The 25,623-nt window shown below is 43.9% G+C and overlaps 1 protein-coding gene and 1 pseudogene across 1 annotated transcript; one reads left to right on the forward strand and one right to left on the reverse strand.

Annotated features, from left to right (window-relative positions):
• The first annotated feature begins 1,663 nt into the window (after positions 1–1,663).
• On the forward strand, positions 1,664–1,765 carry LOC118760083 (U2 spliceosomal RNA; annotated as a pseudogene).
• Positions 1,766–3,384: 1,619 nt separating this feature from the next.
• Positions 3,385–24,465, reverse strand: NIPAL1 (NIPA like domain containing 1). The gene is made up of 6 exons (XM_058670388.1): positions 24,294–24,465; positions 12,861–13,127; positions 10,364–10,420; positions 6,953–7,043; positions 4,752–4,912; positions 3,385–4,013 (listed from the first exon to the last, which is right to left on the reverse strand). The coding sequence occupies exons 1-6, from the start codon at positions 24,337–24,339 to the stop codon at positions 3,385–3,387; spliced, it is 1,251 nt and encodes a 416-aa protein (XP_058526371.1). The 5' UTR covers positions 24,340–24,465.
• Between the last annotated feature and the right edge of the window lie 1,158 nt (positions 24,466–25,623).

Raw genomic sequence — 25,623 nt, forward strand, 5'->3', positions numbered from 1 at the left:
TGCATTAGGTGTTATTAGTAATCTAAGGATGATGTAAAATGTGTGTGTACAGGTTGTATGTAAATATACTCTATCTGCTCATTTCGGTGTCTGTGGGTGGTGCTGACATCAATACCCCATGGATGCTGAGGGGTGTCTGCGTTTTCTTCCTGTTTTTTAAATGACTGAACTACAGGCAAATTCCCCGACATTGACTGCTTTGGGCTTCTGTCTTGTTCTGTGAATAACTGCAGGATAAGAGGGCTTCTTGAGTCCAACTGCCCACTCAGTTGACACCAGGGGATGGCTCTGTGGAAAGCCTTCTTCCACAAAGGAGTTTCAACTTCAAGGAAAATGAGGAAGCAGATTAATTCCCATGGAGATTTTTTTTTTTAACCTTGAAACTTTCTTTTTAATCTGAAAACGAAATGGGAAAATTCTTTCCGTGATGTATATCTAACTTCTATAAACAAAGACTTGAACTCCAGAGAGCATGATTAAACCACATCATTTTATTACATATGAAAAATATACATTTATTCAAAATTTGTAAACTTTCTAAAACAACATTTACATTTTAAAAAATAAGTTTTATGAATACAGATTATTTAAAATATCTGAAAACATTTCACATACATCCATATTATTTTTCCTGTGCACAGCTTTGTTGGAAGGTGAAAACAGTATTTAGTTCACTTTTGCTGGTTTCATTAAGAAAAATATGAAAAAAAAATCTGTACTTGGCATTAAGAATAATAATAAAATTACTTTCACCTGGATTATTTATAATAAGCTCATATGACTAAAACGAGAAAAGATGAAGAATGCAGGAAATATGGCACTCAATGGTCCTTATCTCTTTAATAAGACCATAAAGATGAAAATACTGATTTAAAGAGAACTAAATTTTATTGAATACTTATCATGCCTGGCTTATGATTTACATGACTTAATGCTTCTAAAAGAAATTAATTTTGTGCTGACAACTATAAAGGGTTTTATGAACATTTGGCAATCTGAACTAAAAAGGGAATCATTAACCACTGACCTAATAGTAGGGCTATGTCAAAAGTAGAGTAAAATAAAACTGTTACCTTTATAGGACTAAGAGAAGCTCTCAATTTGTCTTTTGTGATCCCACCTTTGAATCTTTAATGACACATGTACAGATATTCACATAACAAATCGAAAGGTATCCATACGACAAAGGTATATTAATTTATATACATATATGTACAAATTATCAGTTCAGATAATAAACTATCAGTTCAGATTAACACAGCTATGTGAATGGGAAAACCCACTATTTTATTATCTACCTGCTTGGGAATATTTTTACATGTTAAATTTGCAAAAAAAATTTTTTCTTTCGAGCCTGGCACAGTAGCCTACTGGCTAAAGTCCTCACCTTGCATGCACCAGGATCCCTTATGGGCACCAGTTCTAATCCCAGCAGCCCTACTTCCCATCCAGCTCCCTGCTTGTGAAAGCAGTTGAGGACGGCCCAAAGCTTTGGGACCCTGCACCCATGTGGGAGACCTGAAGGAAGTTCCTGGCTCCTGGCTCTGGATTGGCTCAGCTCTGGCCATAGTGGTTACTTGGGGAGTGAATCATCGGATGGAAGATCTTCCTCTCTGTCTCGCCTCCTCTCTGTATATGTGCCTTTCCAACAAAAATAAATTTTATCGCTTTTCGGCCTTTTGGCTAAGATCAAGTGTAGTATTTGTTCTTATCAAAAATAAATACATCTTTAAAAAAACTTTTGCTTTCTTAATACAGATGCCTACTAGTGTTTTTTTTAAAACATAGTTTTTAAAAATATTACATTGTTTCTCAACAATGCTGTTCATTTGAACTCTTAGTTTTCCTCCAGCATGTATGTGTCAGCACCACTTCATTTTCCAAATCAGGTGACACACTTACCCTTGTGTTCCAGGATTGGGCAAAAACAGGCGACAGCTGAGAAACACCTGAGTATTTAATTCACCAGAGTGGAGAAGCTAGGCAGCCTCAGGTTGGATGTTAGGAACAGTCAATTTCCTCACTGAGAAAGTGTCCTGGAGAAACCGAGAGTTGTCAAAACTAAAACCACAAACGTTGCAAGGATTTGTATAACATGTTTTCAGGAGACACTTTTCATATAAATATGTGTTCATAGCTTATACAACTGATACGCAAGTAAAGTCAAACAGAAGTCGCTGGAGCGAGCATGTCGTCGGCCTGAGATATCAACCCACGGATCTCCTGATGAGTAAACAAGTTTCAAACATTTAGGATGCGCTGAGATAGTCCTCCACACGCACCTATGCTGAAGATGACAATCGTCCTTGAGTCACTTAGCAGCTGTCCTGGGCCATCACCCTGAACATAACCAGATCAACAGAACTGAGAGAAGGCTTCTGTTTTGAAAGATTGGTAAACTAGTTTTAATTTCCTTATAAAATGGAGAAAGTAGTCAATATCAAAAGAACCGTGATGACCGTTGGTTCAGGTTAACAAAGGCTTTTCTAATTGTTTCCAATCGGATGGATCTTTTATCCCATTCTTTTAGGGATAAAAATATTTAAGAGAAACTAAAGTGTATAATATAATCCACTTGATGCAGCAATTATTCTACAAGGATCTCTACATTAACAAGAAAAATCATCTTTGGGATAAAAGAAAAGGAAGATAAGTAACTCCAAAGCTGAATTCACATGGGCTGCTCCAGAAACACCATGTTGTCTGCCATCCAGGCCCGAGTTAAAAAGAACCTCTGAACACAATTATCTGTGTATTTGTGTTTCCATGAAAAGAAAAAAAAAAACTTGTTTCCTTTCTCTGAGGCCTAAAATGTTTTTCCTCATCCTCAATCCGTCCATTTTGACCTAGTAGTAAGCTCCCATCAAAGCCAATGAATTGCATTTGCCATGTCTTCATCGATGGGAATGGTTTACAAAGCAGGCATATTTTTTCCTTGAGGAGTGTATCTGTGTAGTCTGAAAAGGAGGAAGTTGAGGAAGAGAGGTCAAAGCACCAGTGACCTCACTTCTCAGTTTTAATAATGTGGGATTATGACTCATCAGAGCTGGTGACTGATACTCCACTTATCACAACACTGATAACTTTATGAGTTATCATGAGTCTAAGAACAGCCACCAGGGAGACTCAGAGCCATCTGGCAGAGGCAAATGTGTTCAGAAGAAAGTGACTGATCAGAGAGATTTTTGGGTGCTTAGTTTGCAGAACTGAAAAGATGAAACAAGTCCTCTGGAGAAGAACTAAAACTTGATTTTCAAATTCGATGGCCCAGATGAAAGCATTTCTGTTTGGCATCACATCTAAGTTGCTAGTTAGAACAGACAATATAAGCTTCCCTATAAGTTCTTTCAAGAAGCAAACAGTCCCCTCTCTATGAGTTAAAATTCAGGCTTTATAGAGACTTTGGTCATCAGTCCTGCTAAACAAGGTAACATCATCATCAGGTGCAGACACTGCACAATCTACATTCTCTAGTAAAACATAATTGTTCTCACTGCCATTTGGAGAGAACACTTGTTTCTTAGCGGTGGATGTCAGTTCGCTCCAGGTAATGTTGGTGTTTTTAAAAGCATGGAGGAGGAAGATGCCATTGATGATTGTGCAGAACCCACTCAAGGTCCCGATGATATCTCCAATGTCCATGCTGTACCACTCCTGGAATAGGATGACTGAGCAGGTCACAACCATACATGTGAAGAACACATAATAGATGGGGGTCACAAGAGATGTATTAAACGTGTCCAGGGCCTTGTTGAGGTAGTTGATCTGTGTTGTCACTGAGAGCACCAGTACGGCCAGCAAAACAAAGACCAGGGGGTTCTTGTAAACTGGCTTCCATTCTAATAGCTCCTTAATGGCAATTCCCAGGCCCTTGACGGAAGAAACTGAAAATGCTCCAATCAGAGAGCAGATTGAGATGTAGACCAGTATGTTGGTCTGTCCTTTCTTGGGAGCCACAATCAAAATCAGCACCAAGGCGATCACAATTACAACTGCAGCGAAAGAAATAAATCCTGTGAGGAAGAGGAGAGAATTAGACTTCAGAAAATGCTAAAAGACTGTGCGTTTAAACAAAAGTGTTGTTAGTCATAATGTTGAGAGCATGGGCATTTTACTGAGATTAAACGAAAAACAACATTCCATTGCAAAGTTCTCAATATTTGGCAAAGGATTTTCACCTTCGAATTTACTGTCAGGGCAGGTAGTAGCATCGGGTTTCCTTTAGATTTAGGTTGAAAGTGGCAAACAATCTGGGTTAAATATGTTTTGCCTTTTTTGTTTCCATATCTCCCTTGCATTGTGTGGAGGGAAAGTAGGAACCACAAGTAAGTTCTGCCACCTTTTTAGGAGTCTCACAATAATTAACTTTATAATGCATCTTGCTGTATAAGTAGGCTTGTAGAAAGCTTATTATGATACTGTTTCATTTAAAAATATTGTTATTATCCTCCATGAAATATTTTTTCACCTTCCCCCTCCCTGTCCTTCTCCCTTCCACTGTCCCTCCCATATTATTACTGTACTATAGTCCCCCAGCAGCAAGTTATAAGTTCAACACTCTGCGCCCCACATGATCCGTAGCATTGCTACTGTTCTTCTTAATTAACTAATTAACTTATTGCCTGATAGAGTTCCAGAAGCTCTGGGATTTTCCCTCCCCACCCCAACTAATCTGTTATAATATTACAAATATCATTTGATGAAGAAAGAAAGTAGAGAACTTGAGCATCTCTTTAAGCTGAACCACAGACCTGGGTCTCTCAATTTCATTTCCATTTCATGCAAAGAAGTGACTTCCTCTTCTTGGGGGGCATGGATAACCATCACAGTTGACCCCAATACACTTAAAATGCAGCCTATTTTCCCATGGATGTTCAAGTGCTCATTTAAGAAATAGGAAGACAGTATTGCACTGTTGGGAAACAAAACAAAGTTACCATGATGCAGATACTTTTTGATTTCTTTGCAGTTCGGAAGTCACACTGTGCGACATGCCACTCTGTATCCCATTGAGCTGACCTGAATGTACTATGTAACACTGAACAACCCCCATCCATTTATACATTGAAACATTTACATTGATATACAGTAATGGTACATATTTATGGGGCACTATGTGACATTTCAATACATGGATATAATATGTGATGATCAGGTGAGAGTAACTGGTCTACCTATAATTATCATTTCTTAGTGTTGAAAATATTCAAAATCTGTTCTGTGACTGTATTTTCAGAATACACAATGGCTGACATCCTTATTTATCCTTTGTGTAACACAGCATCAGAAATTATGCCTTCCATCACTCTGTTCCCCTGTATCCTTCACCACCTTCTCTCCATCCCTGCAAATCATCTGCTTCATTGTTTTTATCCCTGGGGAGCTGTAAGAGACAGCCCATATTCCTTCAGATTCCCATGACCTTCCAGGAGGTCTCATTCACTTCATTTTCAGCTTTTGTTCAATTTTCTGCTATAAATCCACACACAACAAAAGATCTTTTTCACTCTGCTGACATTAGACAGATTGAGTACACCTGATTTGAAATGCTTGGAAGCAGAGTGTTTTGGGTTTCGGTTTTTAAAAATGTTGGACCATGTGCACATATAGAATGAGATATCCTGGGGCTGGGACCCACGTCTAAGCATGAGATCCACTGATCCCTCGCATATCCACCCTACACACATAGCCTGGAGATAGTGTTTTCACTGCAACACACTGCACGGGTCAGGTGTGAAATTTTTCAATTTTGGAATATTTAGGATCTTGGATTTTTAGGGATGCTCAGCCTGAAAATTTACAATATATGCACTATCGCTTCTCGGCCTTTTGACTAAGATCAAGCATAGAGCATATGCGCTCAGGAGAGTTTCACAGAGAGATCCGTAACTACAAAACGAATGCACAGGGCTGATATTTAGTTGCTACACAGAAGTTCAAACAGCACAAACAGACTGTCATAATAACAAAACTACTTCCTTACTTCCTGCTGCTGTGGTACTGCTTTTGTGGTTGTGGCCTCAAGAAGCTCCCGGTTGGCACTATGGTGTCATCCTGCAGCTCCGCCAGCAGGCCTGCTGTATCTCCCAGCAACCTGGCCTGCTTCCTCTGATGCTCCACTTCCCACAAGCCAGTCATCACTGCCCATCTGCCCTCAAGGCTGTGATCCAGGACTGGGTGCTTTCCCAGAGGTGCCCTGAGGTGGCTTGGTGCAGAACTGCTGTCTCAGTGAACACCCGAGTACCTGGCTATTCATTGCTTAAAGAAGTATACGTAGTGCCTTCTCTTTTAATTTTCACCGGAATTATAAATTACTTTGTAGGTAGATGAAAAGAAAATGGGCAGGACCAACCAACCGCAAACCTTCTACCAGAGGCTCATGAACAGAAAGGAAAAAGCAAAATAGAAAACAAACAGTAACTTAGCTACAAAACAAGAATAAATGTCCACTCAGAAATATCAGATTCACATTTTCCTGTTTCCATGTAACAGGAAAATTATTCCCAGTCCCAGTAGTAAAGAAACTGCAGGGTTTCCAAACAGAAACATTCAATAGACAATACAAGAATTTTGGCAAAAGTTAAATTGTAACACTGTATGCCTTTTAGGGATCTCTGAAACTACAGTCATTAACTGTCACAACAACAGAAAGAACGAAAAGGATTCTGGTGGTCATTTGTTTAGGTGAGAGCTTAAAAAGAAACTTCCCCAAAACTGAGGCTTCACTGAATTGTCACAAATATGACACAGTCCCTTGAACATTAGCAGGAAACCAGGCACACTCTAGATGGTTTTTTTCTAAACAATAATGTGCAATCTATTTCCTACTTCTATTAATACTTATTTTGTTGTCTTCTCAAACTAGTTTTGTGATTGATGTACCTAGAAATCTGTTTCTTATGGACATTAAAGTGTCTATAGAAGTGAGGCTCCCTCCATATTGCTCACATACCTTATGAGAACACTCAGCGCGCCCAGGGGGGTGACCAAGGTGGCAGGTGCAAATGCATAAGCTGCAAAATTGACAGCCTCTCCTGCTCCCACTAGAAGCAAGCAGAAGTGTTACTATACAAAACAGACCTTCTCATCAGAAAAGAAAAATAAGAGACCCTTGCCAAGCAGTGGACTTTTATTCCCCAGACCGTGAAAGATCAAGCGAAATTCAATGACCTAACTTGTGAAATGGAAGCTGGGAAGACTGGTGATACAGGATGGCAATGAACTGTGTTTATCTGGAGCTAAGGTTTGAACATGGTTTGAGGCTACTCGTGTGGGGAGCTTGGTCGCTGGTCTGGCCTTCCAGGAGCTGGTGGAGCCTTTCAGAGGTGGGGGTTAGTGAGAGATGGTTAAGTCCTCAGAAGGGATCGTTGTGGTTTTCTTGGGACCCTGGTCAGCTCTTCTGAGAGGCCTTACTCTAAAACAGCAAGGCCAGTCTCTCCTCACTCTCTGGCTTCCTCTCGGCACTTTGCAGTTTGGGGCTTTCACCTTTGGAACTGGGAGGTCCATGAATCTCTTTTAATCACAAGTACCCAGCGTCTGGCACTTCATCACAGTAACAGAAAATGGACTAATATACTTGCTGATACACCCTCGGCTAATGCCCAGAGTGCTGACAGGTGAAAACATGACTTATATGAATTTTAATGGAAATTCTAGTTACTTTAATACTAAAAACACAATGGCTTTCTCAGATGAAATCTGGTAGAGGTGGCTTTGGAGTAAGCAGAGATTTCTTTCATTTGCTCAAGAATATGCATTATTTTGCAAATTTAAAATAATTTATAAAATTGAAATGCTTTGTAGAAACCTGCTGTGTAGGTAGGGGACAGGAGAATGCCCACCACAGACCCATGAGGTCAGGGGTGGCTGAACTGCAAATGGTCTCCAAGTACCACTATCTCAGAGGGGACCCAAACAGCTGTTAGAACATTGTAAGGATGTGTTCCTAAATGTAATGTTTTTCTCATTTGAGAAAAGAGGTATTGTTTTAGAAACACCATACTTTTAGAATGAGGGAAAGCTGGGCTCTTGTGCTGGGACCAAATTAATCTCAAAGATCACCACTGGACACTTGCTCACAGAATCCAGTTTTTCAGGCTGACAAACTCTGCCAGGCTAATGCTTCTTGTGGGAGATAAAGGCACAGAAAACCTGCTTGGCTGCTGTGTTGTACACTTCTCTTCCTAATCTATAGGGCCTTCTAGCCTTGGGAAAACATCGCATATCTGATCTTACAGAACAATTAGGGGATTGCTGTCAAAGGGCCGTGAAAAGTTTCCTTAGGATATTAAGCTTTCCTTCAATATTTTGTATTATTTACCTTTTTTCTTGATAGGCAGCTTTCCAGGAAAGCCCTGACTTCATGATTAAAGTACAGTATATTTGGCATTACATAAAAATCTCTAGAGGGCTGGCACTGTGGCACAGAAGGTTAAGGTGCCACTTCAGTTTTGGCTTCCCATATGGGAGCAATGGTGCCAGTCCCAATTGCTCCGCTTCCAATATAGCTCCCTGGTAATGAGCCTGGGAAAGCAGGCGAAGATGGTCAAACTTGGAATACTTGGTTGGAGTTTCTGCTTCCTGCCCTTGCCTGGACCTGTCTCAGTTGTTGCATTCATTTGTGGGATAAACCAGCAAATGGAAGATCTCTCTTTTTCTCTCTCTCCATCTGTTGTTTTACCTTTCAAATGAGTAAATAATTAAGCCTTAAAAAAGTCTTCAATGTACACTTTTCTCTCTAACATATTCTCTAATCTACTAATATATACTTCAAAAAATTTGTTTTTCTTTAATCCACCTAAAAGAGTGAGTGAGAGAGCAAATGAGCTGTTCCATCAGCAGGGTTACTTCCCAAATACCCACAACAGCCAGAACTGGACCAGAACTAAGAGTCAGGAATTCCACCAAGGGCTCACGTGTCGGTGGCAGGTCTCTAAGCACTTGAGTCATCATTGGCTGCTTGCTAGGTGCATCAGCAGGAAACTGGATTCAGAGTGAGTAGCTGGGCTTGAACTAACACCCTGATGTGGGACTTGGGCATCCCACATGACACCTTCACCACAGTATCTGCCCCCATATTTGATATGGTAAAGTAAAATTGTAAATGTAGCCATACAACATTCTCCTTAAAATTTTCATTTTAAACATGTAAAGAAGAAAAGGGAAAATCATTTAAATGTGTGTCTTGAATCTTCCCAGTACATCCCTTGCCAATTTTTATTTAAATAAAGTAATTAAAAAAGCATGTGAAAGCATATTAAAAACTAAAAAGGTTGGGGGCCAACGGTGTCGTGTACTGGGTTAAGCCTCTTCCTGAAATGCTTGCATCTTACTGGGTGGGATTCCTGTCTGGGCTGCTTCACTTCTCATCCAGCTCCAATCCAGATCCCTGCTAATTTTCCTGGGAAAGCAGCAGATGATGGAACAGGTGCTTGGGCCCCTCTACCTCTGTGGCAGACCTGGAAGAAGCTCCTGGCTTCTGTCCTTCCTTCACCTGGGAAGTGAACCAGTACATGGAAGATGTCTGGCTGTCTCTCCTTCTCTCTGTAACCCTCCCTTTCAAATAAATAAATCAAATATAAGAGCTATATAAATGTGCATCATCCTTTTAGAATTCATTTAGGAAAGTAAAGGTCTCCTGTTCCTTCTTGCAAAGGACCTCTCCAATGCTGAACTGTGTCATTGGGTTTGGGAAAATACAAGGAAGTGCTGAGGGCAGTGGTTTGCCAGTGATGGATGTGAAACTACAATTGATCAAGTGCCTGTTGTGGCAGTTTCAGCCCTAGAGTTCAGGAAGTCCAGAAGAGTGAAGAGGGAGAGCACACAGGGAGAGTGGCGGAGGCAGATTTGCCGCTTCCATTTTGATACCACATTAGCATTTAGAAAGTGTTTTCACATCCTAGTCTCATTCAGTCCCCACAGCAAGTCTGCGAAGAAGGAGAGTGCCAATGGCTTAGCTCATCCCATTGATTCTCTTTTAGTTTTTCCATGCCTTGATGCTGGCAAGGAAAACATCTCCATTCCTGTAGCTACGAGGGTTACAGATTCAAACGTAATTGGAGCTGGGAAAACACTGGAAGGGAAGTATTGTCTCCCTCAGCTGTCCTGAGGCCAGGTCTGTGATAAAACGACAGCATCTGGACCGCTGTGTTACTGAGAGCACAGGCGGAGGGAGGTGAGAGGAGTAACCTACAAACACATTATACACACTAAACACACATGTTTTCTTGCACATGTGACAAGGTATTACACACAGAGAGACATGTTTAGACTTAAGTTCTATCTTTGACACAAAGAAAAATTTTGAAAAACACCTCGTCTAACCAACCATTTGATGGGTAAATCTCATTAGAGAAGCACTTACTTGACAGTAATCCTGCCCACCACAGCCATTCCTTGAGGTAAGAATGTCCGCCTTGTCCTAGAAAACACCGTGGAGAAGTAAGCACTACATTCAGGGAAGGAGGCTTGAAGAACTGACTTCTCAGATGGTGCTGAGTTATGGTGGAACCAGGCAAGGCTTAAGGTGAAGTTAGTTCATCCAAAGTCTTCAAGCTACTTATCCGGTCAATTCCAGAAATGTATAGCTTTCTGTTACATCCCTTTCTGAATTCTCTCTAGAGTAAGTGTTCTTTAATGCGTAGAGTGTTCTATTTTAATCACTAAGCTCACTATATTTGTGACAGTGAGGGTTGTGCATACAGAATAATATAAACCTCGAATAGATTGCTTCAAGCCATGGTAAAAACTAGAAACAGAAAACTGTAAAACATAAATTATACTGGTGTCTAGCAAGGACTTTAGAGAAAGAATATGGTTGCCATGAAGATTTTGAAATTTTAAGTTAGTCAATCAGAAAATAATAAGCATTGGATAAACTCATTATTTGCTTTGGCACGGTCACATTGAACTTCTGTCTAGTGTACTGAATGGGAAAACGCTCACCAAAGGTATTCACGGAGTTATCTTTCTACTACTTAATATGTGATCTCATTGTTTCCTATCGAAAATCAGCTCATAAATTTTAATATACCAAATAGCCTAAATTCAACTATATATTTTTATAATAATTAATGAAAACAGAGTATATAAACTGTGAAGATTGTCCTGCAAAGTAGCTAGGTATGTTTATTTAGAATGGTCTTCTTATAGGATATCAAATGACTAAACTGGAGTCATATTACAATATTGGATTTTATCATCGCCTAGTGCCTCTAGGTACCGGTGAAATAACAGTTAGTTATATATGTTTATTAAACATTTATTTGTAATAATTTTATGTTAGAGTGCTAACCTATTTTTCATGAGTGCTGCCATTTTTTATATGTTAAGAAATGTAACTACCTTCTGTCAAATGAGTATTTCAAAATTTTCTCCTCAGTATACATCTGGTTCTTAATTTCTGTTAAAGTTTTTCCACATAGGACCTTTTTTTTTTGTCAGTTCAATTTCCTCATAGAGAACAGATTTATCCTTTACTTTTATGCTTACTGAGAACTTTTGGACTTTTTAAAAGAAAATTACTTTAGAGTCTGGCGTGGTGACCCAGTAGCCCAATCTTCCATGTGTACACATGGAGATCCCATATGGGCACCGGTTTGTGTCTTGGCAGCCCTGCTTCCCATCCAGCCTCCTGCCTGTAGCCTAGGAAAGCAACCAAGGACAACCCAAAACCTTGGGACCCTGCACCCACGTGGGAGACCCAAAGGAGGCACCTGGCTCCTGGCTTCAGATCAGCTCAACTCCAGCTATTTGTGGCCACGTGGGGAGTGAGCCAACAGATGGAAGACCTTCCTTTCTGTATCTCCTTCTCTCTGTAAATCTGACTTTCCGATAAAAAAATAAAAAATATTTTTAAAAAAATTACTGTAAATATAACTTGAAACTATCTGAAATTTCCTTTTGCTAAAAGGTTTAAAGTAGAAGTCTCATTTTCTCCTCTAATATTTTCTCTTTGTCTCAGTATTTTAGGTAATAATTCACACTTTCTCCACTGGTGTGAAATGACCTTTCAAAACAAATCATATATTAAAGTGTTACATGTAGCTCGGTCCATCTATAAGTTTACAGTTATCTTTTATTATTTATCTGTTTTAATACTAGTACCACATTTTTTTAATAATATGACAGTAAAATATTTAGTAATTATAATACAGAAATATAGTACATTTTGTTTACTGATGGTACAAATATTCCCCCAACAGTACTCTCCAATAAGTTTGCTTGCACTATTTGCAATCATTTATTTTTCCATATGGACTCTAGAAAAATACTCAGGTTTTCAACCTTATGACACTTGATCAAAATGAATAGAAAATTCGTGTCTTATGAAGGCTAGAGCTATTCAGCACCTAAAATATCACTATAAACAGTAGCTTATTCATACTGCCCAACACTATGCCAGGGACTTATGAATCTGTAATTGACAAGCAATTGGCCACAATGATGTAAACAATAACTTCACAACTACAAGTGATTCTAAATACAACGAAGGAGTATAATGATAGAGAATAACAGTGGGCTGGGGTGGCAGAGACCTGCCCAGAGAGGATGTGACCAGGACAGCTAGATGAGTCAGCTGAATGAAGAGAGTTCAAGGTAAAAGACCTCGGGGAGAGAAATTAATCAGTTTATTCCAGGAATGAGAGTAAAGCAGGTGACCTAGAGGGTAGCACATGAGGAAGGAGAGGTGTGACCACATTCAAAGGACCCTTGGATGTGGTCAGTCTGCAGGACATGCAGTTGGCTCAAGGACGAAGACAGAGGCCAAGACAAACAGAGATGTCAAGTGTTATGACTGTAAAGCACTGTGGTCTGCCAATAGGGCCATTTCTGCAGTTGGCAACTTGCATGTTCCTTACCAGCTCTGGTAATGCCCTTGTCAGCCAGTTGCATGAGGCCTTTCTTTTTCAGTATGAAGCTGGAGCCAATAAAAACACTGGAACTTACTGCCAAGAGCAAGCCCACATAAAGACTGTATTTGTTTTCTACATCTGTGGAAATGCTCAGGTTCGTTATGCTGGTATTCAGGTCCAGGTAGAGGCCGGGGGAAGCCAGCAGCTGGGACACATTGGTGATTTCACACCAAGCCTGGAAGGTGTTCGGGCAGACGACAGACAGCACATGGCCTGGGAAGAGAAGGGGGAAATGTCAAGGACTCAGGATACCCACACAATGCTTACCCCGCCGTGTGTCACAATTAGACTTGAGCGGATGGCACTTATCGCTTTCTTACTGCAGGCAGGCAAGTCCCTCACTGGCGGTCCCTGTTGGGTTGCAGAGGGTTTATAAAGACAATTTTAGATAGTTTCATGGTCAGGATTTAAACCAAAAGGCTTTACATGAAAAGTATGAATTCCTCTTATAAACGGCATGTTCTGGCAATATGTGAGTCTTTGACTTGGCAAAATAACAACCTGCTGGAGCAGTGAGTGGATGTGTAGGCCTACCTGTAGGCCTAGCTGGTGCTCAGTCACTCTCCTCACAGCCCTTCTCCACTCGCCTCCCCCTCTATTGTTCACACTACCAGCCCGTCCCTTAGGAAGCAGGGTTACAACACTGAATGTGGGTAACGGGCACAGCTGCCCGCCTTGTCCAGAAATCACCATGTGACCAGAAATGCAGCCAACGTACTCAGTTGGGACATGAATTGTGCCTTTCAAAAAATGGCTCTACAGCCATTTTCTCTGCCGCTTTCCCTGAACAAAATGATTCTGGGGATCTACTAATTCACCTCCCCCTAAATAAAATAGAACCCAATAAATGAATTAAATACCAGTAGGCTTAAGAGTAAGATTCAAATAAGCATATAGTAACCACTGAATTGTCAGTGCTTTTAATTTTTGGACCTAAACACTAAAACACAACTAAAATACAGGCAAAAAACACAACTAAAACACATAGGTAAGAAACTTTTCATGTATTTTTCAAAAAGATTATTTAATTTTACTTGAAAGAGAGGTCATCCATCTGTTGGTTCACTTCCCAAATGGCTGCAACAGCAGGAGCTGAGTTGATCCAAAATCCGGAGCCAGAAACTTCCTCTGGGTCTCCCATGTGAGTTCAGGGGCCAACGGATCTTGGACCATCCTCTGCGGCTTTCTCAGGGAGCTTCCTATAGCTCCTTGTCGCTCCCTATAATAGGAAGCTGGATCGGAAGTGGAGCATCTGGTTCTTGAACTGTTACTCATATGGAATGCTGGCACTGCAGATGAAGCATTAGCCTATTATGCCATCGGGCCAGTCCCTAAACTTTTTATATTCTTTTCTTCATTTGAAAAGCTACCAACAAAGTAACACTATGACTGGATGTTCTGTTTGCTCTTCCTCGTTTTCTTTTGAAAAAAGCAAATTCTCCCAATATGAACTGCCCTAAACCAAAAACAGGGAAAGGAAAACTAATTGAATGGAAAAAATTAGTTTTATATATCAAATATTTAACAATACATGTGAACTACAGTAAAAAAGTTTGAGTAAATGATGTCTTAGCAGTAAAGCTCCCAAATAGATCTGGGCATTCTTGGTGAAGTATTAAGAAATAACCGAATTTTACCACATACGAAGTGTAAAAGCCATCAAGTTCTGCTCCAAAAAATGGTGGAATGATGAATTCAGGATTTTCATGACTATTATTTCATTTTTCCTCTACCATTTGAAAATCAATCAACTTTTCTTCAGAAATACAGAATAAATTCCAAACTGAAACTTTTAAATTTTCCAATGAGACTTAACATTATTAAGATTCTGGAGTACTGATAAGTTTTCAGGCAGATTGTTTTTTGGTAACAGCAACAAAGCTAGCTATTTAGCCATCTTGTTCCATGCACTATTTATCTACCTAAATTCCCAAATGGAAATAAATCAGCTGTGATCAACTGTGTATAATTTTGTTAGTATGAATTTGTTTGACATTCATTCCTGAGAAAACATCTGATTTGTCTTTCCAGTGGATTCCATGGTTACATTAGTGCCATTTAGTATATGGTTAACATAACCATTCCAAAACTCCATCTCTGAAATCGGTGTGGGTGGCTCTCATTCCACTGAAACAATATTTCCTCTAAGATGTTGACATAGCAAAATGTTCCTGGCATTTCAGGGGCTGTGGGGGCAGAGGGTGGTAAGGGAGGGAGCAAACAATCTTGGTTGCCTTTTGCAAGTTTTCATTCTAAGTGGCAGACATGAATGCTGCAAGTTTTATGGTGGGAGAAAATAATAAAAGTCTTGCCTGGCTGTTGACCTTAATACTTAAATTGCTTTATGCTTTGGAAATGCACCAGGGAGAACTCCTGTGGCAGATACGAGGAGGGCAAAGAGGTGTGAGCAAATGTGGAGTGGTGTGGGAGAGATGGGTGAGGCAGGGTGTGTACACAGGGACTTTGCAATATTTCAGAGGAAATGAGAGAGAAGGCAAGTTAGAGTTGGCTTCTCAAGGTCCAAATAAGCCAAGTAATTCTCCAGGGAGGTGAATCCAGACTTTCTACAACACTGAACATTTCTAGTACTGCACGTTCCTTATTTTTCGTGTTAACAGACACTGTCAGTAACCTAAATAAAATGATTGGACAGATTTATGCTCCAGCATGGAGTACACAGAACTTCACTGATACTGTTACTAGTAGTGAATACTTCAGAAATGAGTGCCTGTAAAGAAAAATAATATACACTTGTATATCCACCATCTGACTTTAAAATGAAAAGTTACCCCTTCCAGCTAACAGCTGTCCTAATCTTTCTCTTCAACATTTGTTTGTTTAATAAGAAGTTATTTCTTCAGAGTGGGAAATTGGCAGAGGATTGGGCTGCTCCTTGTAACGCCAGCAGTGATATGAGAAGTTTTAGGAAGGCTTACATGGTTGCGTTTACCCTGGGGTCCTGTAATTCCCTGAAGAGCTGCTGACCCTTCAGCTTGAGCCCCAACATCAGAACATGGGGAGCAGATCTGGGCACATCACTCATGAAGGTCCAAGCGTGGGTGGACGTGTAGTCTAAGGTTTACATGCTCTGCAACAAAATTCTGTTGTATCCTCATCTTCTAGAAAATGCCTGACATGCTGCAGCCACTTAATAAATTGATGTTGAATAAATGAATAAAAAGTTGACTTAGGTTTCAAAGTTGGATGAGAGGCAGAGTAATGAAGTAACACTAACAGGTAAGCAAGCTGCAGAACATGCAAACCTTTCAAGTTCAGGGTCAGTTAGGACTTGGGTTTTGGTTATACTTGGTATTAGAAACAATAACCTGGGGCAGGGAGGTGAAGCAGGAAAATGACGTGACCTGATTCACAGGGGCTGAGGTTTAGAGAATACAGCGACGAGGAGGCTGTGTTCGGTCTGCCTGTGCCAGCGTGAGTAGGCAAGCATAGCATTTCTCCTCACCTCTGTCTGTAGGTCAACAGGGGCTGAATGATCTAGACTAGGCTTTCCTGGCTGTGTGTGCTCAGGCTACATGTCCACCTGGGCTTGGTTCAGAACAGCCGTGGGAGAGACCAAGTGAAGTGAGCCCAATCTAGCCCCTTCTTAGACGGTTTTCCATTAGCCTCCTTCTCATTAAAATACCCATGTCCCCACACAGCATTCAAGACCTCTCGGAATCCTGCCTCCACTTCTGTGTCTGATCTGGTTCCCCAGGCTTGGTTTTCCTTTTGTTTCTTCCATTGACTGAAATCACCTAGAAGCTTTTTTTGTTTCATTTTGTTTGTTAAAGATTTACTTTGTTTGAAAGGCAGAGTCACACTGAGAGGAGAGACCTTCCCCCGCTTCTGTTGACCCTCCAAATGGCTACAATGGCTGGGGTTAGGCCAGGTCACAGCCAGGAGTTTGGAATTCCATACGGGCTTCCCACCTGGCTGGCAGGTGCCCTAGTATGTGGGCCATCTTATCTGCTTTCCCAGGCCCAATGATAGAAAGCTGGGTTGGAAGCAGAGTGGCCAGCATTCTTCACAAGCTGCCCACGTGAAGGCTGGTGCCACAGCGCCCTCCACACCTTGAAATAACTTATCAACATTGAGCTGTTGATTTAAATTTACCTACAAATCACTCCCATCTTAGCACCCTATTTAACATTCCTAATCAAGTAGATTTTCTCTAGTAGTTTAAAATGATTTTCATAATAACTAATGTATATCCATATACCTATTCAATTATTTATTCAACAATGTAGTTGTTAAACACTTATGTAGAACATTGCATAGTCACTTAACACTCAGCCAATTCTTACAACTTTTCTGTTATAGGCCATTTTAAGAACTTGTGAGATACCAATGCTGAACAAGACAGGTGAACATATTTCTATTCTCAAGGAGCTATTTTGGTGAGAGAACAAACAGGAATAAGAGGAATAATAACACGAATGAGAAATCACAGCAAATTTGGGTATCAAGTCAGATATGGCTTGTAAGAAGCCAATTCAGATCAACTAAAATTTGGACTATACTGCTGATTTTTTAAGTTGAAAATTTGTATCTCTAAATGAGATCTTCCCAAGGTCAAGAGGGAGTCAGCTTCTCTGGTATTTTCACAATTTATAATCTGTGTAAAGTTATGGAATTGTTAAAGATAAAATCCTCTTGAAATGAAAAATTATAAAGATGCAGCAAAAGAACCTAATGGATGCTATTGCAATAAAATTACATTTATATCAGTATTTTCAAAATAGTGTGTACAGTTCATAATGAAACCCACTGGTTCACTCTTGAAACACATGCACTGGCCTTGTCTGGCCCAGGGCTGAAGCTGGAGCCAGCTCTCACACATGGGTGGCAGAAATTCACTGACTTTAAAAATAACCACTGACGGGCCCGGCACGGTGGCCTAGTGGCTAAAGTCCTCGCCTTGAACATGCAGGGATCCCATATGGGCGCCGGTTCTAATCCCGGCAGCTCCACTTCCCATCCAGCTCCCTGCCTGTGGCCTGGGAAAGCAGTCGAGGATGGCCCAAAGCTTTGGGACCCTGCACCTGTGTGGGAGACCCGGAAGAGGTTCCAGGTTCCCGGCTTCGGATTGGCGCGCACCGGCCCGTTGCGGCTCACTTGGGGAGTGAATCATCGGATGGAAGATCTTCCTCTCTGTCTCTCCTCCTCTCTGTATATCTGACTGTAATAAAATAAATAAAATCTTTTTTAAAAAAAAACCACTGACTCCCTGGAACTGTACCAGTAAATAGCTTGAATCAAGAACTGGAATATAATGTTGGCACACAGGTACTCCACCATGGGGCGTGGGTGTCTTAACTGCCAGGCTAATCACCAGCCCCAATTTGGACATTTCTCAACAGTGAAATTTTAGTCATTACAATATATACAACTGCACCCCAAGGGCCACAGAATGGGTAGGGAAACTTCCCGAGTTTCAGCTGTTACGAAAAGTCATTCGCTGGGTGTTTTTTTTTTTTTTTTTTTTAAGATTGAAAAGAAGAGAGATTGAGAGAAGGAGAGAGAGAAACAGGCCTCGCAGCTGCTGGCTTCCTCCCCAAATGGTCACCATGGCTGGGGCTGAGCTGTTTCGAAGTCAGGAACCAGGAGCTTCCTCTCTGTCTCCCACGTGGTGCAGGAGCCGAAGGACTTGAGTCATCCATCCTCTGTTGCTTTCCCAGGGCTATAAGCAGAGAGCTGGATCAGAAATGGAGCAGCTGGGGGCCCGGCGGCGTGGCCTAGCGGCTAAAGTCCTCGCCTTGAACACCCTGGGATCCCATATGGTCACCGGTTCTAATCCCGGCAGCTCCACTTCCCATTCAGCTCCCTGCTTGTGGCCTGGGAAAGCAGTCGAGGACGGCCCAATGCATTGGGACCCTGCACTCACGTGGGAGACCTGGAAGGGGTTCCAGGTTCCCGGCATCGGATTGGCACAGCACTGGCCCGTTGCGCTCACTTGGGGAGTGAATCATCAGATGGAAGATCTTCCTCTCTGTCTCTCCTCTCTGTATATCTGACTTTGTAATAAAAATAAATAAATCTTAAAAAAAAAAAAAAAAAAGAAATGGAGCAGCTGGGATACAAACTTGTACCCCAAGCAGACGCTTAGCCTACTACACCACAGTACTGGCCTTAGCGGGGTGTTTTTGTTTTTGTTTTGTTTTTTAATTAATTTGACAGGCAGAAATAGGAAAGAGGAAGAGAGACAAAGTGACCTAGACACAGAGTGCTCCCCCTCACTGCTGACTGCATCAGCTGGGAACCAGGAACTCAGTTCAAGTCTTGTACATGGGTGGCAGGGACCCAACCACCCGAGCTTGACCTGTCACCTTGTGCCAACAAGGATATGCACTACCAGGAAGTGGAGATCAGAGCACAGCTCAGACTCAAGCTCAGGAACTCAGGTTTGCTATGTGCGGGCATTCTGATAGCCTAACTAGGTCAAACGCCTGCCTCCAATGGGGAGCTTAAACAGACATACATCAGTTCTTGGAGTTGAAAGTCTGAGATGATGACGCTTACTGACACCCCTTTTCCAGTTGTGTGCTCACATGGTGGCCTCTTTCTTTATCTTTGTTTTAAAGGATTTATTTTGTTTGGAAAGCAGATTTACAGAGAGAAGGAGAGACAGAGAGAAAGATCTTTAGTCTGCTGGTTCACTCTGCAAGTGGCCACAATGGCTGGAGCTGAGCTGAAGCCAACAGCCGGCTGCTTCTTCCGGGTCTCCCTTGTGGGTGCAGGGTCCCAAGGCTTTGGGCTGTCATTTACTACTTTACCCAGGCCACAAGCAGAGAGCTGGAAGGAATATGGAGCAACCGGGACATGAACCGGCACCCACATGAGATCCTGGCGCATGCAAGGTGAGAACTTTAACCACCAGGCTATAACGCCAGACCGATGGCCTCTTTCTTAAAAGAAACAACTATTCACGAGAGCTCTGCCCTTTCTGCTTAATTACTTCTCAGAGACGCTACGCACAAATACCATTACATTGAACTTAGAGCTCCAACACACACCTAGGGGAGGGAGGGAACCATTCAGTTGGGGGTTCCTATAGGAAAAGCAAAAGCCCTAACAAGTGTGTGCTTGGCCTGGCCACTAATGATGCAGCTAAATTCACTTCTCTGGGCCTTGTCATCTGTAAGATGAAGACAAGATCTATGTAAATACTTCAAAATATTTATGAAAAGTGGACTTAAAAGGTAAAGTTAGGGGTCAACAATGTGGCACAGTACGTTAAGCCACAGTTTGAGACACTAGTATTCCATATTCAAGTCTCAGCTGTTGCGCTTCTGCTCCAGCTCCCTGCAAATGCACCCGGGAAGGGAGTGAAAAAGGCTGAAGTGCATGGCCATTGTCACCCACTGGGAGACCAGCATGAAGTTCCCGGATCCTGCCTTTGTCCTGGCCCAGATCTGGCTGTCACAGGCATTTGCAGAGTGAACCAATGGAAGTTCTCTCCTTCACCTTCTTTCTCTCTCTGTTGCTCTGCCTTTCAAATAAATAAATACATAAATCTCTTTTTAAAAAATTTAAAAATTAAGTTTATTTTACTACCAAAAATTTGAATTGTTGCAGATGAGGGGATGGTGTCAATTGTTTATGACAGCTATGAAACAGGGATATTATGCAAAGATATGCAAGGATTTTAAAAAAGCTTGTGCCAAAATCAACTTACGAGCTGTTGGTAGTTCTCTCATTTCCAATAAAACAGAACTTAAATGTGTGTGTGGATAAGTCAATATATTTTATATGACTGTGTTTTGAAAATGAAGACTATTACCTGCATGTGTGTATGACACACCCTAGTCATACGAGAAGGCTACAGCCAGTTCTCAGAGCCAGGGTTTTTCCAGTTTCGTTGTTTCCAAAATGAGTACAGTCCAGCTAGGAAGACAGGTTGAATCAGTTCTAGATACTAACTCAGCCTTTCTTCTCTCTGCTGGCTTACACTAGGACAGTGGCCCACTGCATCAAAGCAAACTTGGAAAACCACTGGTTCTTCCCCAAGGCCGGCCCAGGCTAGAGCTGTTCAGATACGCGGTGCTGAGGATGTGTCTTTCACGCAGCCCAGTCTTTCTGTCCTCTGTTATAACTATCACTCCCCAGCACCTAATCTTCATGCAGTTGGTATTCCACACGTGACGTAATATTTCTTATAAGATACTGCCATGGTGTCAGATTGCCATACTAATAAAGAAAGCTCTGTTGACACTGGTGGCCTCTGATGAGTTATGAGGAGTATGCAATATAAGAAAACCTAGCCTGGGCCCAGTGGGGGCCAGGTACATGAGTCCCAGGGATGGGGGATCTGATAGGGCTCCGGTAGCTTGGTTCAGGTCCTGGAGTCAACCAGTGTGTTGCGGGCTGGGTTACTGAGCCCCAGGGATAGGGGAAATGGTGGGGTTTGGCTCGCTTGGCCCAGATCCTGGGGCCTACTTCCTGATGGGTGTTGGTTTTGAGAACCCCGGGGGTGGGGGATATGGCAGGGCTCTGGTCTCCTGGCCTGGGTCCAGAGGCCCACCTTCTGGGTGGGTATCAGGTTCATCAGCCCCAGGGGTGGGGGATCCAGTGATGCTTGGGAACACCTGGCCCAGGTACTTGGATTTGCCTGCAAGAACATGCCCTACTTAATGAAAAAGGTGGAGCAGTGGACACAGACCCTGTTGTAAAAGGAGAATATGGCAGCACATTTGATGCTGTAGCAGAAGGAGAACAGAACAAACTGGACAATTACCCCAAACAAACGATGACAGCAAAAAATCTCAATGAATGGAGCCAATGGACATTGGGAGTGTGGCATCATCCTTGGATCACTGAAATTGGCAGCATTTCAGAACGATCCACACCATTTGGACAGAACCCCCTGAATGTGTACACACTGAGTCTCTGGGTTGATATGGGGTGGCGGTTCCTCATCCCTGGGTCCTGGGACGTGTGGAAAGTCATGTGTGGTTTTCCTCTTTGTCTCCCCCTCCCCCCAGGAACAAGAAGAAACAGCAAATTTGGAAGCAATGAATTTGTCCAATTTTCCCTAAACCTTGATCCTTCTCACCCTGATCAACCATGTAATCATTATTAAAAAATAAAATTTGGGCCCGGTGGCGTGGCCTAGCGGCTAAAGTCCTCACCTTGAACACACCAAGATCCCATATGGTCACCGGTTCTAATCCCGGCAGCTCCACTTCCCATCCAGCTCCCTGCTTGTGGCCTGGGAAAGCAGTCGAGGACGGCCCAAGGCTTTGGGACCCTGCACCTGCGTGGGAGACCCGGAAGAGGTTCCGGGTTCCTGGCTTCGGATTGGCACACATCAGCCCGTTGCGCTCACTTGGGGAGTGAATCATCAGATGGAAGATCTTCCTCTCTGTCTCTCCTCCTCTCTGTATATCCAGCTTTCCAATAATAATAAAATCTTTAAAAAAATAAAATAAAATAAAATTTACAAAAATAAAAAAAAGAAAAATCTAAAAAAACCCCTGAACATTTCTACATGCTTCAGTTTGTCTTCTGAGGAAATTCTGGCTTAGTAGTCCTTTGGAAGCTAAAAGTGAATCAACAACTATGAGATGAACGTTTTCCTGCACGGAAGTTCAGTCGGAAAGCTGGGAACTCAGATTCCTTTGATTTGGATTTCAACTAAATAACATTTTCTTGAGGCACCCAAAGCACATATCCCCAATATTCCCAAACCATTATCCACGACACCACTACTGCAATAACCTTGTGAATGCGTTTATTGCACATTTTCTGCCACCTGGACAAAGAGCTGCATGAAGTCAGAGACCTTGTCCCACAGTGCAGAACCAGGCTGCTTGGTAGATCTGAATAGCTACGCCCATGGACCCGTGTCTGGCACATGGAGCTTTTGTAATCTACTCAACACATAAAGAACTGAACCTTGGATTGCTCAGTGCCAGGCTCAGAATTTTGTTCCTGCTATGTAATTCCACCTGCACCTACTCCTCACAGCAAGGCGTTTTCCAATTGCTCTCAAGTCTTCCTCCCTCAGCTTACCACACAATGAACGACCTCAAGGGATCCCAGGTAAGCAGCGCACACTGGAATACTTGTTGGAACCAAGTACACGAGCAGAGCAGGAAAAACACCCGGAAGTTCAAGCAAGTGGGTGTAATTCACACATCCTTAGGTAAACATGGGTGGATGCATTAGTAACCGTCTGACTTACTGGGTTAGGAATTATCTAGAAAAGGGTGCACATGCTGAGTATGAAATAATCCTCACCCTCTCAAAGAACAATCTCAGTTTCTGCTCATTCTCTCTGCTTCCCTTCTGTCTCCTCCTCATCCAGTTTTGACGAACTCGCTAAGGGTTTCAATTGATTTTTCGGTTCTTACTTTTTAAATCTCCTCAACAGACTGGAAGGGCCAAACAAGGAAAAGCCCGAAAAAAGCTGCCAGCTTCTTGGCAAAGGTGTAGCTCTTCCACCGGGCGCCCACGCCCCCTTCCGGGCGCCCCCTTCGCGTCACGCTCTCCCGTCCACGCCGCGAGGACCACCCCTCAGCGGCCTCCCGCCCCCTCGGACCCCGCCTCCCTCACGCCTCGGGCGGGCGTGGAGCCCTCGGGCGGACCGCCTGGCGGTGTCGCCCCCCGGCGGAGGGCGCGGGCTGGCAGCCGGCCCAGGGGAGCTCGCGCGTCGCCCACTCCCTGGACCCCGGGCTCCTTCTGCCTGGCGTCTTCAAGCGGAGGGAAGAGCCGAGGCGTGGGCGGCCGGGACCCGGCGGCGGCCCCGGGGCGCCCGACTCTGCACGGCGTGGGCCCCTCCGGCTCGCCCTCTGCCCCCCACCTCCACCCCGACTCCGCCGGCAGGTCTGAGAGAGAGAGAGAGAGAGGGAGAGAAAGAGAGAGCTCCCGTCCTTCCAGAGAGAGAGAGAGCTCCCGTCCTTCCAGAGAGAGAGAGAGAGAGAGAGAGCTCCCGTCCTTCCAGAGAGAGCTCCCGTCCTTCCAGAGAGAGAGAGAGAGAGAGCTCCCGTCCTTCCAGAGAGAGAGAGAGCGCGAGCTCCCGTCCTTCCCCCGAGAGAGAGAGAGAAGAGAGTGAGCTCCCGTCCTTCCCCGCCAGGAAGCTGGCGGCCTCGCCTCGGCAGCCGGAGGAATCCACCCCGGCACTCGCTGGGCGCTCAACTCACCTGGCTCGGCCTGCGGCACCCTGGGCGACCCGGGCTGGCCCGCAGAGCCCGCGGGAACGAAGGTACCTGAAAGGTTTTATTGTGCGCGCCTGGGCGACCGAATGAATGAATGATGACAGGAACGGTTGCGTGCAGGGTCGGCACATCCCTTTGCCTAGACCTCAAGGACCCGCGGGGCGCCCACCTGGTCTCGAGGCCATCCGGGCGCTCGGTGCCCCGGCTCGCGGCCAGCACTTACCCTCTCGGCACGGCTCCCCGGGCGGCAGCCTCACCTGTCCCCCCATGGCCCCGGGACGGGGCTTCGCGGGCGCCGGCGCTCTCTCCTCTCTCACCTGGGCTTCGCGGCCCCATGGACTCGCGACGGGGCGGAACTTGGGAGCGCTGGGATCCCGGAGCACCGGCCCCGCCTCTGGGCGGGTTGTGGCCTGGGTGGCCAGCCACGCCCCGCGTCCCGCCCGCGGGGGTTTGGGCGCTCACCCTGCCAGCCTTGGTGGCGGGCGGCCTCTGCGCGCCTGCTGGGCAGCTGTCCTTGCACATGTCTGTGAGAAATCGCGTAGTCGAGAAATACGGGCACACCTTGCAGGATAGCGGCGTCTCCGGGCAGCTGGAGGCCACCCGGGGCAGCTCGGGGACTGGAGCGGACGCTGTGCTGCGTGCGGCACGCCACCTCGCGCGTGCAAAGATCTGCCTTGCAGAAGTCATGACCCAGCAGGCTTCGGAAGCCTTTGGGGCGGGGGTTATCTGCATTGCATTGCACGGAAGCTGCTTGTCCCAGGGGTCGTGCGCTGCTTCCTCAAGTTTATTCTGGGGACTTTGGAACAGATTTTTGCCCTCCTGTGCTATTCTGTTTCTCTGGCTGCCTCTCCATCCCTCCAACCCGTAAGCGACTCTCACTGTCCTCTCAGTCCTGTGCCGAAGGAGAAGCAGTGCTCCAGGCGGGGGAGAGGCCTATTCCCACAAACACCCGCTCAGATTTGTATCAAAGCACTTCATCCGCATCAGTTCCTGAAATCTCACTGCAGTTTATGGCCCCCAGCTTACGCATACTGAGGGGTCGGAGGTAAAGAAAGTTGGATAACCTGGCCCCAGTTGTTCAACCGGCCTGCGGCAGGCTGGGTCTTAGCGGGTCTTCATGCAACATCAGTTGGGCGCAGATGCTAGCCACGGGTGTCTGTTTCTGCCGAATGAGGACAAGGCCCTTCCACCTGCTCAGCTTGCTTTTGCTCTAGGTAGGCAGGGACTGTGCCATTGGCGCTAACATTCATGAGGCGCCCACCTGGCTTTTCCGGTTCTTAGAATGTGCGATCGAATGGGTCAGCCTAACTACCTGAGGCACATCCTCCGGCATGTGAATGGCCTTGGGAAGAGCAATTTCTGCTCATTTTGGACCACAAGTCTTGATGCTTGCACATCTATTTAAGTGTCTTCCTTGGCCATCAGGCTCAATTATTGTCATTAACCAAGATTGGTGATGGCAGCAGATATAGCCTCGGGTATTTATGACATATATTTAGCAGACACATGACAGTTGACTCTGTGACAAGCCATTTGTAGTTATTTGTTTTTAA

This window comes from Ochotona princeps, chromosome 11, assembly GCF_030435755.1.
Source record: "Ochotona princeps isolate mOchPri1 chromosome 11, mOchPri1.hap1, whole genome shotgun sequence".
Classification (NCBI taxonomy): Eukaryota; Metazoa; Chordata; class Mammalia; order Lagomorpha; family Ochotonidae; genus Ochotona; species Ochotona princeps.

Excerpts from the sequence above, each read along its gene's own strand:
- NIPAL1 (XM_058670388.1), bottom strand. The coding sequence starts at position 24,339 with ATGGGGGGACAGGTGAGGCTGCCGCCCGGGGAGCCGTGCCGAGAGG. Across the intron at positions 10,421-12,860 it reads CAAGGGCATTACCAGAGCTG|GACAAGGCGGACATTCTTAC; the intron begins GTAAGGAACATG and ends GGTGTTTTCTAG. Across the intron at positions 4,913-6,952 it reads GCGCTGAGTGTTCTCATAAG|TGCAATACTGTCTTCCTATT; the intron begins GTATGTGAGCAA and ends GTTTCCCAACAG.